Below are 16440 nucleotides of genomic sequence, written 5' to 3' on the forward strand. Positions count from 1 at the left end.
GGGAAAAAAAAAGTCTGTTTGAAAGCAGGGTTAGCTGCATGTTAAAAAACTCCAGGATGAACAATGAAAAGGACCCAACAAATGGTATCGAGGGGAAAACATCGGAGCGCCTGGCAGAAGCATGGCGCTTGAGGAGGATGATGCCTTTCCACCCCATGTTTTTCCAGAAGTATTAGTGGAAATTTATCTTACCTGACAGTTAAGAAAATGTCAGCATAATGCTGCGCAGCTGCAAGAAGCAACGTGAGAGCGAGCTGGGTAACAAACCAGATCTAGATGCACCGAGAGCGAGCTGAATTCAGGTCTTTTGTGGGAAGAACAAAACGAGAGCAGATAAGATGGGAGTTCGAGGAATGAAGATGACGGTTTTTAGGTAATTTGGTAATAAAAAAACCAGAATAATGACTTCAATGTCCCTGACTGGGCATACTATACTGAGAATATACATTTCTTAAGATTTCTTCCAGCTTTTTTTGCTCACCGAATCAGAGCTTTTCTCCCCCTTCCCCAAGTATGACCTTTACATGGCCTTTAATGCTGAAGCGCTTCCATTCCTGGTGTTTCTTTGCAGACATACTGACACATACCCAGTGAAGGCAGTGCAAGATTGCATACCTTTCTTCTTCCCTGAGTAAATGGCACACAGTTTAAAAAAAAAAAACCCTAAAGGCTTCCCTTCTGCTACTTTTGACTCAGAGACCGGAGTTCTGCTCCCATGTGAACAACCGGTGTCTACTGGCTTCATGAAGTCTGTGCCTGGAGAAGTCTTCTGTGATCAGAAAAATACACTGCAATCAAGGAGGCTTCAGGCATCCAAGGACAGGAAAAGAGAAGATTCCCAACAGTCTGATTTTCAAGCCTCAAGAGGGTAAAATACATGGGCAGAACAGAGTCCTGGTTTAAATAAGTTTCCAGAGTAGTGAGGACCTTTATGTTTAAACACTGATGACACTTGCTACTTATGTCTAATAAAGAATCAATTTCTGAGTAACTTCTCTTAGTGTCCAAAGACTGAAAACATAGCAAGGGCTCTTCACGTGAGATGATTTCTTGTATACTTGTGTGGACTATAAATGAGCTTCCCAATTGTGCAAAGACAAAATCCAAAAAAACAAAGTGGATACCTGGAAAGCTCAGGAGAAAAGGCCAACTTTTCTCCCACAGCCTAACCGCACTAAATCCTGGCTCTCTCTGTCCCACAGCCTCCAGCTTTACGCTGATTTAAATCCATTGAATTCTGGGGCACTTGCATGAGTCTATGGAACTTTTGAAAAATGTCAACAGTGCTGAACCAGGCTCAGATGTTTTTAAAAATAAAATGGAAGCTCCCATTATAGATATGTGTAAGCAAGATCAAACGGGCAGAAGTTCTTTGCAAAATATGTGACATCTTTACAGTCATTGTGTAGAAGTTGAATGGATGATCTGACAGGATACTACAGCTTACAGTTCTGAGGATCCATCTCTGGCTTTTGGCATCTTCCATTTCCAGGTGGAAAACAAGCTTGTTTCTTTTTAAGTATAAAAAAGCCAACAAATTCATACTGTAGCTAAAAACAAATTCTGCAAATACTGCTAACTCAGCCATATGTTAAAGTAAACAACCATTTGATAGTAAAGCAGGTGAAGTATCAAAGAAGCTCCGTTTGAATAGTATTTATTTGCAATCATTAGTTTTAAATGGGAAACTGTTTACAGGCACACACTAGATAACCAAAATAGAATGAACATAAAGAAATCTATTTGAAGGTCCTTATCAAATATTTCAAATATTTTATTAAATACTTTATTGTTTCATTATCACAGTTTAATGTACTTTAGCATGTTATACACATGACTTAACATGTGCACTTAAAAAAATATCAAATTAGAGGGTTTTGAAGAAAGTATGACATTCTATAAATGTACTTATTGACTTTTAACTACACACATCTAAGAAGGCAGTAGCTCTGTTATACCATTGATGGAGATGAACTATTGTAAGGCATGTTTACACCAAGCTTTGGAGAGAATAAAGCCAAATACTGGGTCAAACTTCGGTGGAATTATGTGTGAGAATAAAAGTTGAAGGATTGGGCTCTAGGAAGAAAGATCATAGCAAATCAGTTGTGTTAAAACTGTCAACAGCTATTGGTTATTAAAAGCAAGCACTGCTGAGAAAGAAGGTTTTCGTAGCATTCAGGTCAGCAGGATCTGCGTTTTTTTTCAGGTGTGATTTTCGAAAATCACACCTTATGGTGTAATGTGAAGGAAAGAGACTGAAATCTAGCAAGAAAGTTGGAAAACTATGGCCCGAGAAACCTCATGTTGTTTCATGGCCTAACACGAGAACACTTTTGTACAGAGAACATGTTGCAAGTCACTGCACTCCGATGTGTGTGTGTATGCATATGTATACACAGATGCAGACACATGCACATATATGCCTCTCTTCCTTTTGTCACCTTCAAAGCCCCAACCACTGATTAAAGTGTAGCAGTGTGTGTGGGAAAACAAGGTTTCAGTTGTAAGGGAGAAAAGAGTAGATCAGACCATTACCTTGGGAAGCCTGGTTAGTTAGCCTGTACAGATGTGTTTTGTTCCAGTGGAGTACAGCGTGGGTCTGCTGGTATGTGGTAACAGTCCAGACCCAGAAACTACAATATAATTCTTTGGAAGAACTCAATAAATGTTAAGCTATTTGCAGTCTTTTTTAAAATTCCATGTCAATGAAGGCCCTAGGTCACAATGACGTGCCTCCCCCAGGAACATCACGCAAGCCCAAGCTTAACTCCAAGAGCGTAGTGGTCCATAATCGGGGCTCCTGCACTGTCACAGTGCAAACAACAATGCTGGCCCTTAAGTAAAGAGGGTTTTCAGCGTAAGCTTAGGTGTGTTGCTGAGTGGAGATCTCATGTCAAGTCTTCCTAGATTTCTGCCTTAGAAGAATTAGTGGGGGAGCATAAAATACACATCCATCTCATAAGCTTCTTCAAAGTTGTCAATTCAGTAGAAAATACTGAGTATACAAATTACTATAATAGTACTTAAGTGAGAGCATAAACCTCACTGCGCCTTTTTATTGGGGAGTTCAGGGGAGGAGGCGAGTAACTCTTTCACAGCCTAAATGTACTCGTTCACGGCGCTCAGTGTCCTGAAGTGCCTCAGCATCCTGGCAGCTGTAGGTGACAGTTCCACAATATGTACAAGGTAAGGAGAATGCCACAAGTATTACAAATCATGGCAAAGATAACTAGGAGCTCTAGAATCTACCAAACAAGCACGGCAAACAAACAGCATCTAATGGATAACGTAAGGTATACAACACACAAGTTGCACAGTTACGTTTCCTTGCGAAATCAGGATTGCAAACGTAAACTCCAGAATAAGTTCAAGAGCAGCATTTGGCTTACTGCGTCACCTCTGGCAGTATCTGAAGTCCACCACCCCACGAGCACCGCATTTTCTGCTGTTACAAAAACCGATCTCACTGAACCACCTAGAGCTAGCAGGCCCACATCCTGCAACCCATATGACTATGGCAGAGGTTAAACGAAAATGCTCCAGCAACATAGTTTGGCTACCACTGTATATTCAGCCTTTACGTTGTCTGCACTATATAAACGTTGCTCTTGGAAAGTAAAGCACACAGTGATATACAAATGGTATCAATGGCTGAAAAGATTACACAATCAAGCCTGAAAGCAAATGGAAGTTAACGAAAGTAGTCTTTTAGGAGAGGTAGCCATATTAGACTCAGCGTTCAAAAAAGGGAGTGCACGCAAAGGGTCAACATACGTTATAGTCTCTTGTAGACCCATCATGTTTTTGTTTTTCCTACATTATTTTTTTTTCCAGAATGTACACACCCAGGCACACACACATACACTCACATATATATACATCTTATCTTTTTTCCCTAATTCCCCTTTGTTGCCATAACGTTGCCATACTGAGAACAAAGGCCAGCTTTCCTTTCATCCCCTTTCAGCTGTCCCGCGTCTACAACTGTTGCCTTCAGTCTGTTCAGTATCAGTACAGTAGCTAAACAGGCAGTGGAAATTAAAACTGCTTCAATTTAATATCCTGTTCCAAAAGACAGCATCCAATCTATAAGGCATTCCCTCGTTCTGATATGAGTTACAACTCTCTTGGGTTTCTACTTGATACAAACTGCAGAGAGCTCTTCAGCCTTGTGCTACAAAGGCAGCTTTCACCCAAATAATAAAGACCAAAGCTGGAATTTAAACACCACAACTTCACACACTTTTAGCAGTCCCTTGTTCCTGTGCCCCTTTCCAACAACGCTTATCACTTTATTTTCAAAAGTCATGCACAAATGCTATAAAATAGAAACCCAAACTACCAAGAAGTCTCTTGCTCATGACTTTGGGATATTGTATTAGTATAAAAGAGCATTCAGTCATCTTAAATAAATATATCTATTTCTGAAATCACAGCACATTCAAGGGGTAGTTACTGCCATAAGCAGAGCATTAAGTAATCTCCATAGATGTTTTTAGAATGATAGCATCATTTAGGTTGGAAAATCCGACTTTTGATTGATTTGGTCTAATATCTGGAAAACAGCCTACTGTGGGGATAAGAATCTGCATCTCAAATGTTCTGCAGACATTTTTCCCATAGTTGTATACAGTACTAGGACAATTAAGAAGATATTACAGTAATTTTCTCCCAGCTGCTTAGATCTGTAGCTTCGGCTACGACAATTTATTTTGTATCCCTCAAAACTACATATGAAGTATCAAAGATCACTAAATAAATAAAAGCCAAGGAAACTGGGACAGTACTGCATTTTACACTTGAGACAAGATTCCCCCCCTCCCATGGATAAGTCACAGAGGACAACTACGGTAAATGCTTTTCTTTTTTTTTTAAAGAAAGATTTATACACAGGTTCAGATCCAGAAAATAATGTGAAATGCATAAATATCGATAGCTTTAGCTAAGTTAAAATGGGTTCAGTAAAGTATGATACAACATATTCAGAATAAACAAAGCAGAAAAGCATCATATTTTGGTTTGCTTGAGATATACATAAGGTGCAACAATTTCTTCTCTAGAGGCATTTGTGGACAATGTGTTAACGGGTAACAGTGTTTGCTGGTATACTGAAGTACACACAATAGCAATAAGATTTTCCAAAACAAAAGCAGCTGAAATTAATAAAAATTAAAACAAAACAAACAAGGAAAAAACCCAACCCCAATACAGTAAGATATTGGTCTGAAATTTTTGTTGTGCTAACAGACTTTGTTACCTGAAAATACTGATACCCCTTCTAGTAGATTCAGGGAAAATTCTAGCTACTGAAATCAAGACATCACTCAGAGAACCAACAAAGGCAAATGCCTAGTGAACTATAAAGCTTTGCAGGATTTCTGCTACTCTCAGTGCCTAATCGCTTAAAAATTAAGCATATCTACAAAAAGGTTTATAAGTATCTGAAAACAGTCATATCCAGTAAACTGACCCAACCCTACCCCCTCTCTAAGGGAAAGTCAAGGAAAAGCAGATCAAGTAAGATATTAATTCATATAGAAAAAAGTAATTTTCTGTTTCTTTTAAAAAAGGTACCATTAATATACAGAAATATCTTCAGGAACAATATTGAAATTTAAATCGAGGAAGGATGGGGTGCTTTGACAAAAATATATCTACTCTAAAGGTTTCTAGAGAAATAAGTTAGTACCATTGTCAACGTGAACGGCCTGCACTGTAACATATTTGGATTTCAGCTAATTATAAAGTGGTCCAAAACTCCAACAGCCACCTTGCTGTGACCCAACAGTTTTAAGTCTTTTAAATTTTTCCTGTCTTGTTAAAATAACTTATAAAACTTTAATAAAATCTTATTAAAAATACTGCCACAGGCTGCAATGGCATTCTAGGGGCTCTTAGTCATATATTCACCTGAATTTTTAAAAAGCCTTTTCACTGACTCATTGGCTCATGAATTTTGTTGTTCTTTTGTTGTTCCCTTCTTCCAACACATGCATCCTCGATGGTGCTGTTTCAGTGACACTTCCCCAGCTACCTGTCTTTTGTCAGACCTTTAATCCTTTGTTACAACTCATGTGGTATGTTGTATATTGTTTCCTGACACTGAACCAAAGACTTTCACTTAACTAGAACAATGAAAGGCTAAACCTAGAAAGCATTAATAGAGTTACTGTCCATATGGCTATTACATCAAATTAGTTATAAAATAACCCCAAAACACGTTATCAATTCAGTCAAGTATAAATAAGAATGCCTGATAGAATGATGTAAACTCGCATCATTTAAAGACTTAACTCCAAGAACTTAAAACTCAATCTAATACTATCAAAAGTTCAGCCAGTATGACGAAGACTAATAGAAAATTATTGCTGGAGTCCAATTTGGTAAATTGTTGTGCTACAACGCAAAAAGTAGGGAAACATCTTGTGCTATAGAAGAAGTACCCTGTTGAATTTGTAGCTTTAGATCAATTACTAATGATCGTTTTGCATCTATTGGTAGGAATCAATGCTTGGTTATACAATAGTGTAAGTCAAGATAGCGAATATAACAGGCCAAGTGATACACTTGGCCTGCTTTTGGGATGTATTTATGAGAGCAAAACACAAAAATTCAACATAAGCAAAGACAGAAACTGGCAGATGGATCTGTTTGGTAGTCTGAATTCAGTGAAACGTTACTCTTCAGTTGTAGTTTATCTGTATACAATTTGCCACTTTACCAACACAAACTGTAATTGGCCCTTTATGCAAACTCTGAAGCTGATTTGGACTGTGCATAGTAACTACAACAATGCCAGTGTCTGTAAAATGTAAAAGGTATGTGTACTGGTGTATATGTATATCGAAAAGTCACGGTTTTAGGTTTTTCAGAATGGTGAAATAATACTAAGGTCACTTTTGAAAAACACATTTGCAGTACTTTTTGTTTACAGGAAAGTTTCACCAAGTCGCTCAGGTATCTATGCAAAAATAAAGGAACCCTCCAAGGCATGAAAGACAAGTCAATATCTGCAGTATTTTCTTCTCCATACAACACTCCTTTTTCTAATGCACAACATCCTGGTTATTCAAAGCTAAATTAAAAAGAAACAAACCCAAACATAGCCTGTCAGAATTTTTGCCAGTAAACTCTACCACTCCGGTGGCAAATATAAAAGTGCAGAACATCTGGACCACATGGCTGCCCAAACATCGCTAACAATGGTACATCTGTCCAGGCTGCCTTGAGTTCTCTGGAACAGGTTTTAAATTCATTCTACAATATAAACGTAGGCATAACCTATTAATATAAACCATCTTAGAACTTAAATCTTCATGTACAAAAATGACTAAGAATATCTAATAATAACTAGTGCAGTGCGTCAGTGTTTTTGTTGTTGTTGGTTTTTTTTTGTTTTTTTTTTTTTTCATTTTCATTTAGAATAACTAGGTATTATACGAAACTAGTTGCCGTACTCTCTGGTTGGTAAAAGAGATGCTGTGTGAGCTAACAGTAAAGGCAGCCTTTTTCACACCAACCACCTATTTACTGTTTAAAAGCCTTCAATAGAAAGCAAGCTCTGGGATCATTCCATTTCTGTTCATTAATAGACAATTAATATCACCCTCCTACATACTGGGTTCCGATTTGAGGACCTGGCCCAAGTTGCTAACATCTGGCTTCCAGTGAATTCTGGGCCACTCAGAACAATAAGCACTTGCTTGCAGTCTATAGTTTCCATCATATGGACTGACTAGCTTCCCTTGGTAAAGACAAGGCTAGGATATTAGGTAAAGCACAATGTTTTACAATAAAGTGGAGCTTCACTGGTCAGCGCAGGAAATAAGCACTGGAGCCTGAGACATTTCATTTGGCTGTCCGTCATGTGGGAGAGGTGTGGCCCTCTGACTTCTGCAAAAGAAGAAAAGAAAAGCCACCCATCATTATTTGGAGCACTGGAGGTGCTTTTATCAGACCAGAAAGGATGGAAAGCTGCACATGATATGATTTAACATCCAACATTACAGCATCATAACTCCCTGCTGCTACAGATGCCCACAAACTGCTGTTATACGCTCTTTTTAGAGGTATTCCTGCAACAGTAACACAATATCCTAAGGGCAACCTGCAATGCAATGCAAAGTCAGGCAAAACCAAGACATGATGGTATTTGACTACACAACACAAAATGCATGGCTGGAGAGTAAGTTAAGAGCGCACAAGGGCTGTACTCATTTTGTAAGGGAGTGACTTCAGCCCTCAGAAGCGGAAAGTGCAGCTCATGTGTGGCAAAAGAAGGTAAGTGCACAGAGGCATGTCATGTTAATGCGAGTCAATAGCCAGCTTTTAAGCAATATGGAAATATACCCAACAGCAGAGTTGCACACTGGGATTATTCCAAGTTTCATGACTTAACACTTCATCAGCCCAGCACAACATCTCTTTCATTACTACAGCAGCGTTAATTTACAAATGATCCCCTGGCACAGGGTATCATAAAAATAAACTGCGCCAGAATTATGTGCTGGAAATCAACATCAATCATTGTAGCAGATGGTCTTGGGAGAGCTCCTTTGCAGCTTGTCTTTTAAAATACATACACAAAGCACGTCACTGCCTGTTATCTAATCTCACAAGTCAGGTTCTATTTTTGTTACAGTATGTGTCATTTGCAGCAATGAAAATCTGGGGCCCACTTCTTATTTACGCAAGGGCCACTTTACCTCACAGCTAAGACCCCAGCAGAAATGGAGGTACTATCATGCTTCGCATAACTGGAGCGCAATGAAGTGGCCTTTGCACAAAATGCAGCTCAGGCTTACAGCACTTAACTGGGGTATGCTCAAGGTAAATAAAGCTAAACAGAAGCCTTCAACTGAAAACCATGCTGTCACTTCCAGATAAACTCTAATTACAGTTAAAAAAGAGTTTGGCTTCCATGGCTCAAGGCTCTGTAGAATTATTTGATAATTAAATTCAGACACTGAAAAACCACATCAAGCAAACCTCTAACGCTGTTCTTTTCATTTCTGGCTATTTGTAAATAAAGAACTGAGTTGCAAAAGATAACAAACAGTCGACAGTAGAAATGAGAGGAGCATCTAGCCCATCAGATTTAGTTTTCTGTTTTGACTTCCATCTGCCAAGCCTGCGAGAGCTATGGCTAAGTTTCTGCTCGGAAAGAGTCGTCCCCTGCTGTCATTTCCCCCCGGGGTCGTTACAAGATGGAGTTTGCAACAGTTGCTGGACATTTGCTGGTTTGGTGTTTTCAGGCCTCGTGGAAGGTGCTGCATTAATCTAGCAGCATCATCGTGATGAGACGACAAAAGGTGGGAGTATTAAAGACAGACCCAAGCAGAAGGCTATGTAAAACATTAGCTCACTTCAATATGGACAAGAGGAGGACAAGAACTCTTAGAGGAACAAAGAGGGAAAAACCACAGTGAAGCGAATCCTGTTGTTCTTGTGCAATTCTGGTCAGTGTTAACGGAAATCAATGAAACCACAAGGGTGTGAGTGAGAGCAGAGCTTAGCACAGCACTTCCCCACGTCTCACTTCGTGGCTTCTGACCATGGAAGATGACAGAAACGAGTTCAGCCTTTTGCTGTTTTAATGGCAGACACTTGTTTTGCAAGGCTGGGAGGAAAGGCCAGGCTGACTGCAGTGGGAAAACACTTCTCACCCAAAACAACATTGCTTAACCAAGACAACAGCTTCTCCAGAGAAGAGCTAGCAGGCTGGGTTCACCTGACTTTTTTTCTTGTAGGACCCCTGAGCTTCTAAAAAGCCTTTCAATGTTTGATGCACAGCCTGAATACACAGGACTGGGTTGGTCGATGACTGGGGGCCATGAGATCAACAGTAAACTGAGTTTGTGAATGGTTTCATCAACTGTTGCCTTGTGGAGTTCCTTAGGCAGCCAGCAATCCGTCAAATGCCATTTGCTGAGGCTGTGATTGTTTCAAACTGTCCCAGCACTTCCTCACTGACTTTCCACTGCAGTAAAGGATGGGGTTTCACCTCCAATAAGCTGCAGCATCCAAGAATAATACTGGATAATTAAGAGCCAAGGAGGACTTGCTGTCACTGATCTCATCCCATCACAGGTCTAGGGTGCAGGATCTGACCACGCTGAGCTGATCCAACAGACCTACATAACCTGCACATTCTCCACCTTATCTGTATAGATGGCCTACTTGGTAACTGAGAGGACCAACCCAAATATGACTTTCCATCACCCAGAATTGTTCTGCCCCATGACATTCTGCAGACGCTTTGCCTCCTACACAACAAGGCACAAGAGTAAAAATAACAAATTAGCTTCCTTCAGCCACGTTCAGCATAAAAACTTCAGCTGAAGTTATATGAAATTCTCTCCACAGTCTTAGGCCACTGAAAAATGCAAATCAGTATGCAACAGCTGTTTAAATCTAATGTTATCTGACAAATGGCACCTGATAATTAGAAACCCTCAATCATTAGGTTCTCAAGAAACATATGAACCTGTTTATACACAAAAATTAGTAGGCAAGCTTACCAAGGAGGATCACTTCACTGACTACTGAAATAGATCACATTGTCATTTAGATGAAGACTTAACACTACTAAGCAAGTGGTATAAAACAGACATTCATAGAAAGTTATGGAAGAGGAAACACAGGCCAAATTAAACAGTCTGCAATTCACATGCTTTCCGAACAAGCTGGCAGCCACATACTACTCACTTAGACAACAAGGGGAAAAGAAAACCATACCTGTGTACGTTTTCCATGGCTGCTACTTCTGCCAGTGCAGCTAAGCTAAAAAATGCAGACACCGCTGGCATATCTGATGTAATACTATGATTTTCTTCTGTCTCTGCATTTCTGGAGCATTCACTGTTGCAATCTGTTTCTGCACTTGATGTTTTTTGGAGAGTACTTTGTGGCAGCTCTTTTGGCTTCTCCTCTGCAATAAAAGAAAGTTAAGCTTGCAAATCTACCACTTAAATTCACAGCAGCCCACTGACGCTAGTCTGGTGTTAACAGAATCTTCACCTTTAGGACTTCGATTTTCCAAGTGTAATCCAATTCATACTGCAACCTCTTCTGACCCAAGCTATTGGCAGAAGCACAGTACTAAGGTTTATGAAGCAGTTTACTGATTTTGCATTCAACTGATCTTTTAGGTCAGGCAAGAGAGCTTTTATGTACATTTTAGACACAGAAGTCCCGAAAGATTATCTTAACTGCAGAGGACCCCTGCAAGGACTGTGGCATTGACTGTCATATTATGGAATTCATTTTTACATCCTATAAGTAGGTGCAGTGTCATTTCTTTGCTGGACTGGAAACAAATTATGAAAGGTAACTGTTTTCCATTTCATTCTGTATCAGCTCTCAGTTCTTAGAGAGAAATATCCAGGGAGAGAAGACAGATTTGGGCATTCAAACCAAAAAAGTTGGCCATTATGGACTCACCGATTTCCCAGTTGATTGATACCTGCATTTTAAAGAATGACCTTTCTAAGCAGGTATGAAACCAAGCTAACTGAAAAATACTTCCCTGATAGGTTGCTCGTACTCCAAAACCTTCTCCAACCATTCAATCTTAGCAGATTTAAACTCTTAACTTCCTTACCTAGTGTCCCTCCTGCTGGTGACACTCCACCATCTGCTGTTCGGACAAGATGCGTAATCTTGGTTTTCCTTGCTTTCCTTTTCTGGCTGCCAACTAAAGGCTCATGCATCATTGCTGGCTCTGGAGTGTTTAGGGCAGATATAGAAATTTTATTCTTCCAGGCAGACTCACTGGAATTTCTGTCTTCTAAGAGTATGGCTGAAAGAGGACAAAAATGCAGTTTTACACGTAGAATAATTCAGCTACTAGCTATGCTCATTTACCATTTTGCATCTATCTACATAAAGCATTCCCTCACAGGTACTCAGAGCATAACCCATGGCAAGATATGATCTGAACGCTGCAGATATTTGCAGAAGAATAGTAGCATCAGCTCTTAAAGATATCCCAGGGGATTCAAGTTTCTAATATTTGTAAAGGAAACTGTGAGACGGGCAGTAGCAGTTTGTACAGTAGTCTGTATAAAACACTCTGCAACAGAAGATGCCAGCAAGTAGCTTAGAGACAAAACGTATTTAAGGAACAATAATGGTCCTCAGATAAGGTTATCTTAGCTCACAGATGGACTCACAAGCAGAATTCAGAAACCACTGACTAACTCCCAGTCTTCTCTCTATAATCACTCTACGTCGTCTCCTCTAAGCAGAGGGAAATGCTGCCTTGTACAAAACAACAAACCTTAAAAAACACCCAAAAGGCAGCAAATACAAAAGCAGAACTGGATCACAGTTGAAGACAAGAATGCTAAAAAAAGAAAGTAAGCACAGGATAAAATACTGTGATGGAAATACTGCCTACATAAAGTCAGAGAGTGAGGAAGAATCGTTTGAATCGTTCTCAACAGTACCAGTGCTGGTGCTTCAAAGCAGCCTTCTGCCCTGAACTGGAAGATGATCACAAATTTTCACACGACTAAACAGTCACTTTAATCTTGTTCATGAAGAAACTGGTCAGACAGCAACCACAAAATGTATTTAAGCTTCCAAAGTCTGAGATCAGTGCAGAGCCGTCAATCTGACACCATAGGGTATCACTAGTCCACAAATTCAATCTGGGACATCTTTTTTGCTCCTGTGATAGAATCATTATGAGGCCTACCCCATCTATGATCACCACAAGCTAGGATCAGAAAGAGACTGCAGGTAGCAAAGGGAATGCCCAAGTCATTTCTTACAGATGCCTGTCTAACCCATTTGGAAATTGGGAGCACTCATGGCATCTGCACCAAGTCCTCAGGGTACTTTTTCCCAGTGCACTGCCATCCTGAGTTATTTCATTATTTTTTCCTAATGCCTACACCTCATCTCCCCTGCTGCATTTTCAACTCATTATTTTCTTTACCACCCGTCAGGTTATACCCCATCTCTTTGCCACAGTCCTTTATATATTTCACAGCTGTTACTGTGTCTACAGTTGGCTTTCTCTTCCACGCAGTTTCCTTCAATCTTTCCTCCCGTTTTACAGATACATTTAAGACCCATTTGCTCACTTTCTGGGCGGCAGGACCAGCAAAAATTACATGCACAAAACTCAAGCTGGAGTGCTAACAACTGCTCTTTCAGAAGGGCTCAGCACCAAACAAGACCAACCCCCTACACCGAGACTGGTGGTGTCACGCAGGAGCACCCAACTCCACAAACCGCACACAACAGCCAAGCAGCCTGCATGGACTTTGCCCTCTTTCATTTTAGTGTGTATTTACTGTTTATTTATTGTTGGTTTTTTAGATTTAATGAGCTTCCTATTCAAAGATATGGTTAATATAACCTCTATCTTTTGCTAGCTTCTTTAAATGTTAATTGTGAGAGGACGTCAACTGGGTGAAGAGAATAGCCATAACCCATTTTATCTTGTTAGCTGTTGCTCTCTGCTCTTTCAAGTAGGAAGGGACCTTTTAATGTTTTATAGCATAAGAATACAATCAAATCTAGTACATATGTGTAGAAACACTTGGAAATGTTTCAAACCTTGATTTGTTTATGTTCTTAATTCACCTTCATATCTTCTCTTGTAAAACATTTTTGAACTTGTGCACGCTCTTTATTTTGAAGAAAAGCACACAGCTTCAATTAGCTTTTCTCAGTGTTTAGCTATAGCTGCTAACCTTTCCAGAGCAGAGCTGCGCTGTAAAACTTTTTGTAAAGAGAGCAAGAAAAATCACAAGAAAAGATCTGCCCCATAACAGTCCAATTCAGTTGAAGCGCCAATGACTGCAAATGTAACTTTTAAGTAACTCAACTGGGCTAACAGTGAGATGTTCAGATAAGCTGACTGCACTGACTGAGACCAAAATCTTAACTGGAATGTGTAATTAAATGGGCAGCTTTCTCTCTAGGTTTCTTATTTGGGAATTCATAAACTTTGATTATGTATTAATGTAATAGTTTGGGTGTAGTCCAATCCTATTTATTAATTCTGATTTGGGGATTTGCTCTAATTAGATAGTACTTTGACAGTGCTGTTTAATTCTAGTTTGATTGAGTTTATAATGGCTCTAATATTAGTATTACAAGTCACTTTTTTTTTTACATTCAATAAAAATTTTAAGACATGATTTCAAACAATTAACAACACACAAGAGAGAGAAACCTGATTTGTTATGTTTTTAATTTGATGTGTTGTGTATTACAGGCCATGTCAGGTCACTGGAAATTAACTTGATTGGTCAATACAGCAGACAGCTCCCTTTTACATTTGTTTTCTTTCTCATATTGTATGAATCAAAAAGCTTAAGAAATTAAAGATAAGAACAAGATTTTGAAAGGTAAAAATAAAAAGAGGTGATAGTTATTAAAGACATAAAACTAAGAAAATATGCAACAGATTAGTTGCAGGATGTTGGCACGTTTGACTAAGAAACAGCAGAAGGTGGCTGACAAACTCAAGGTGCAGCAAGCATATTCCCTCTCCATGTTTTAAGGTTTCTTAATCCTTGAAGTGAGACTTGAGAGTCTTCCCTCTATTTTTTTTAACTCCTCCAGCTCCAAAGTAAGTTCTTTAGCACTTCATCATAACACTGCTGCCATACAGCTTTGAAGAAGGAAGGATTAAGTGTGAGCAGTGAATGAGTATTCTTGGGGGGGTGAAGGGGGGGTGTTGAAGGCAAGAGCTGCTTTGTTCTTCTCTAGCAGTCTTAGTGAACATTGGGATGAGAAATCATTTCACTGACTTTTTCATGGATCCTTATTCAAGCAGACATAAAACCTAACTTGGAAGAAACCGTACAAAGGCGTCACTCCAGCTGTTCCGCTGCTGCAATACCACTCGTGGGGTCAGGTGGCAGACGGAGCTGCAGCAAGGGCTGGGGACTAACAAGCAGAGTGACACCGGCTGACAAGGCAGCAGATCATCAGGCCAGGTGTACGAACAGCCGCCTGGATGGGAAGCTCTGCTGCATGAGCCCAAGCTGACCCAGCCCTCCTCCAGCCTGGATGGACACCAAAGGCACAGTGGCACAGAGCTGCTGGCTCCCTCCGGACTGCTGGCCCCGCACAACAGGGCTTTCTCGGCAGAAAAGTAAAAGAACAGGTCATTGTGCTAATTTTCTGCACTTTCTGTTCTTGCTTGAACATGTACAAGGCTGTACAGACTGATGTGTGTGGGGGAGAGCTGGTGGACGATCGGTAGCAGGCAGTTAGCTCTACCAGCCGCAGGAGGCTGTGCTCCTTCGCACATCAGCTGCTGCTAAGACTGGTGCATACCTTCGTCTGCTGCAAAGGCCAACACCGTATTTGGTTGTTACACAAACCACGCAAGAACCCTCAGCGTGGCTCAATAAAATGTACCTGCAAGGAGTCAACGGTTGTGACTTACCCCTTGTTATTTAAAGTATTGCTTCCCACCGGAAAGCCTTGACTGTGGAAGAAAATACATCTCAGCTGAGTGGTGTTCAAACCCCCCAAACAGGGATGGGTCCAGCTGTGCTTCTGTCAGCCTTCCTAAGGAAGTGACATATCTCTGAATATATTCAGTAGCATTACTGTGTGCTCTGGGCTAGGAGGAGCAGGGGTTGTGGCATGTCCACTGGTCATTTTACTGGGCTGTATCTCCGTAGACACCTGCAAACTCGTAATAGGGCGATTTGCACTGCTGATGCTGTGCACAATGTGGTCACACGGAGTCAAAACCCACTCAGATACTCAAACCAGAGACAGACCCAGACAACATGATCCAACCACATCACAGTTTGCCTTTACTGCACTTACTTTTCTTCATTCCAAACACAGACACACACTTCTCAAGATGACAAACATGAATCCATTATGACCCATGCTGACAGCAATCCTTCCAAGTATCTCCTCTCCAGCTATCAGAATATTCAAGCTCCTTCCTCCAGCAAAATGAACTCCGTAAAATCCAAACCCACACATATAGACTTGTGACTCACCGCAAGTATAGACTAACCACAAAAAGGAGTAAAATTTTAATTTAGTGTTTCGATTCACTAAATCCTTATATATTTGAATTGAAATGAAGATGCTGGGATTTCCAGCTTGAATGCTGCAGAGTATGGGACAGCGGAGTCAAAGAGTTTAGGGCCATGCTGCCTAGGAACTCACGAAAGGATGAAGTTACGTAGGCAGCACGTGATGGTGAGGCTGTACGCTACATGCCAAGGCCATACCTACACTGCACTTTTCTGATCAACACTTCATTTTCAGTGTTACTACATGGTACACTTAAAGAGTAGGCAAGACTGCAGATTTTCTCCCCTTTGTAACTTAGAGAAAATGCAGCTCCCCACCAATATATATATCCACTGTCTTTCCTTTGATGATTTCTATGTGAGCTGTGTAATACTGCTAAGTTCCTCGTGTCTTTGCTTCAGTCTTGGG

The 16440-nt window shown here is 40.3% G+C and overlaps 1 protein-coding gene across 20 annotated transcripts in view; it reads right to left on the minus strand.

Annotated features, from left to right (window-relative positions):
• Positions 1-441: 441 nt before the first annotated feature.
• The window catches only part of BBX (BBX high mobility group box domain containing), a 148201-nt gene continuing 132202 nt past the window's right edge, over positions 442-16440 (minus strand). For all 20 annotated transcript variants that reach the window (XM_069785567.1, XM_069785564.1, XM_069785573.1 and 17 more), the window contains 3 exons: positions 11606-11803; positions 10741-10933; positions 442-7896 (listed from right to left, as the gene is read on the minus strand). In XM_069785567.1, the coding sequence (XP_069641668.1) occupies positions 7809-7896; positions 10741-10933; positions 11606-11803 (479 nt within the window). In that variant the 3' untranslated portion in view covers positions 442-7808. The remainder of the gene's footprint in view (positions 7897-10740; positions 10934-11605; positions 11804-16440) is intronic.

Source organism: Haliaeetus albicilla, chromosome 6 (assembly GCF_947461875.1).
Source record: "Haliaeetus albicilla chromosome 6, bHalAlb1.1, whole genome shotgun sequence".
NCBI classification, from domain to species: Eukaryota; Metazoa; Chordata; class Aves; order Accipitriformes; family Accipitridae; genus Haliaeetus; species Haliaeetus albicilla.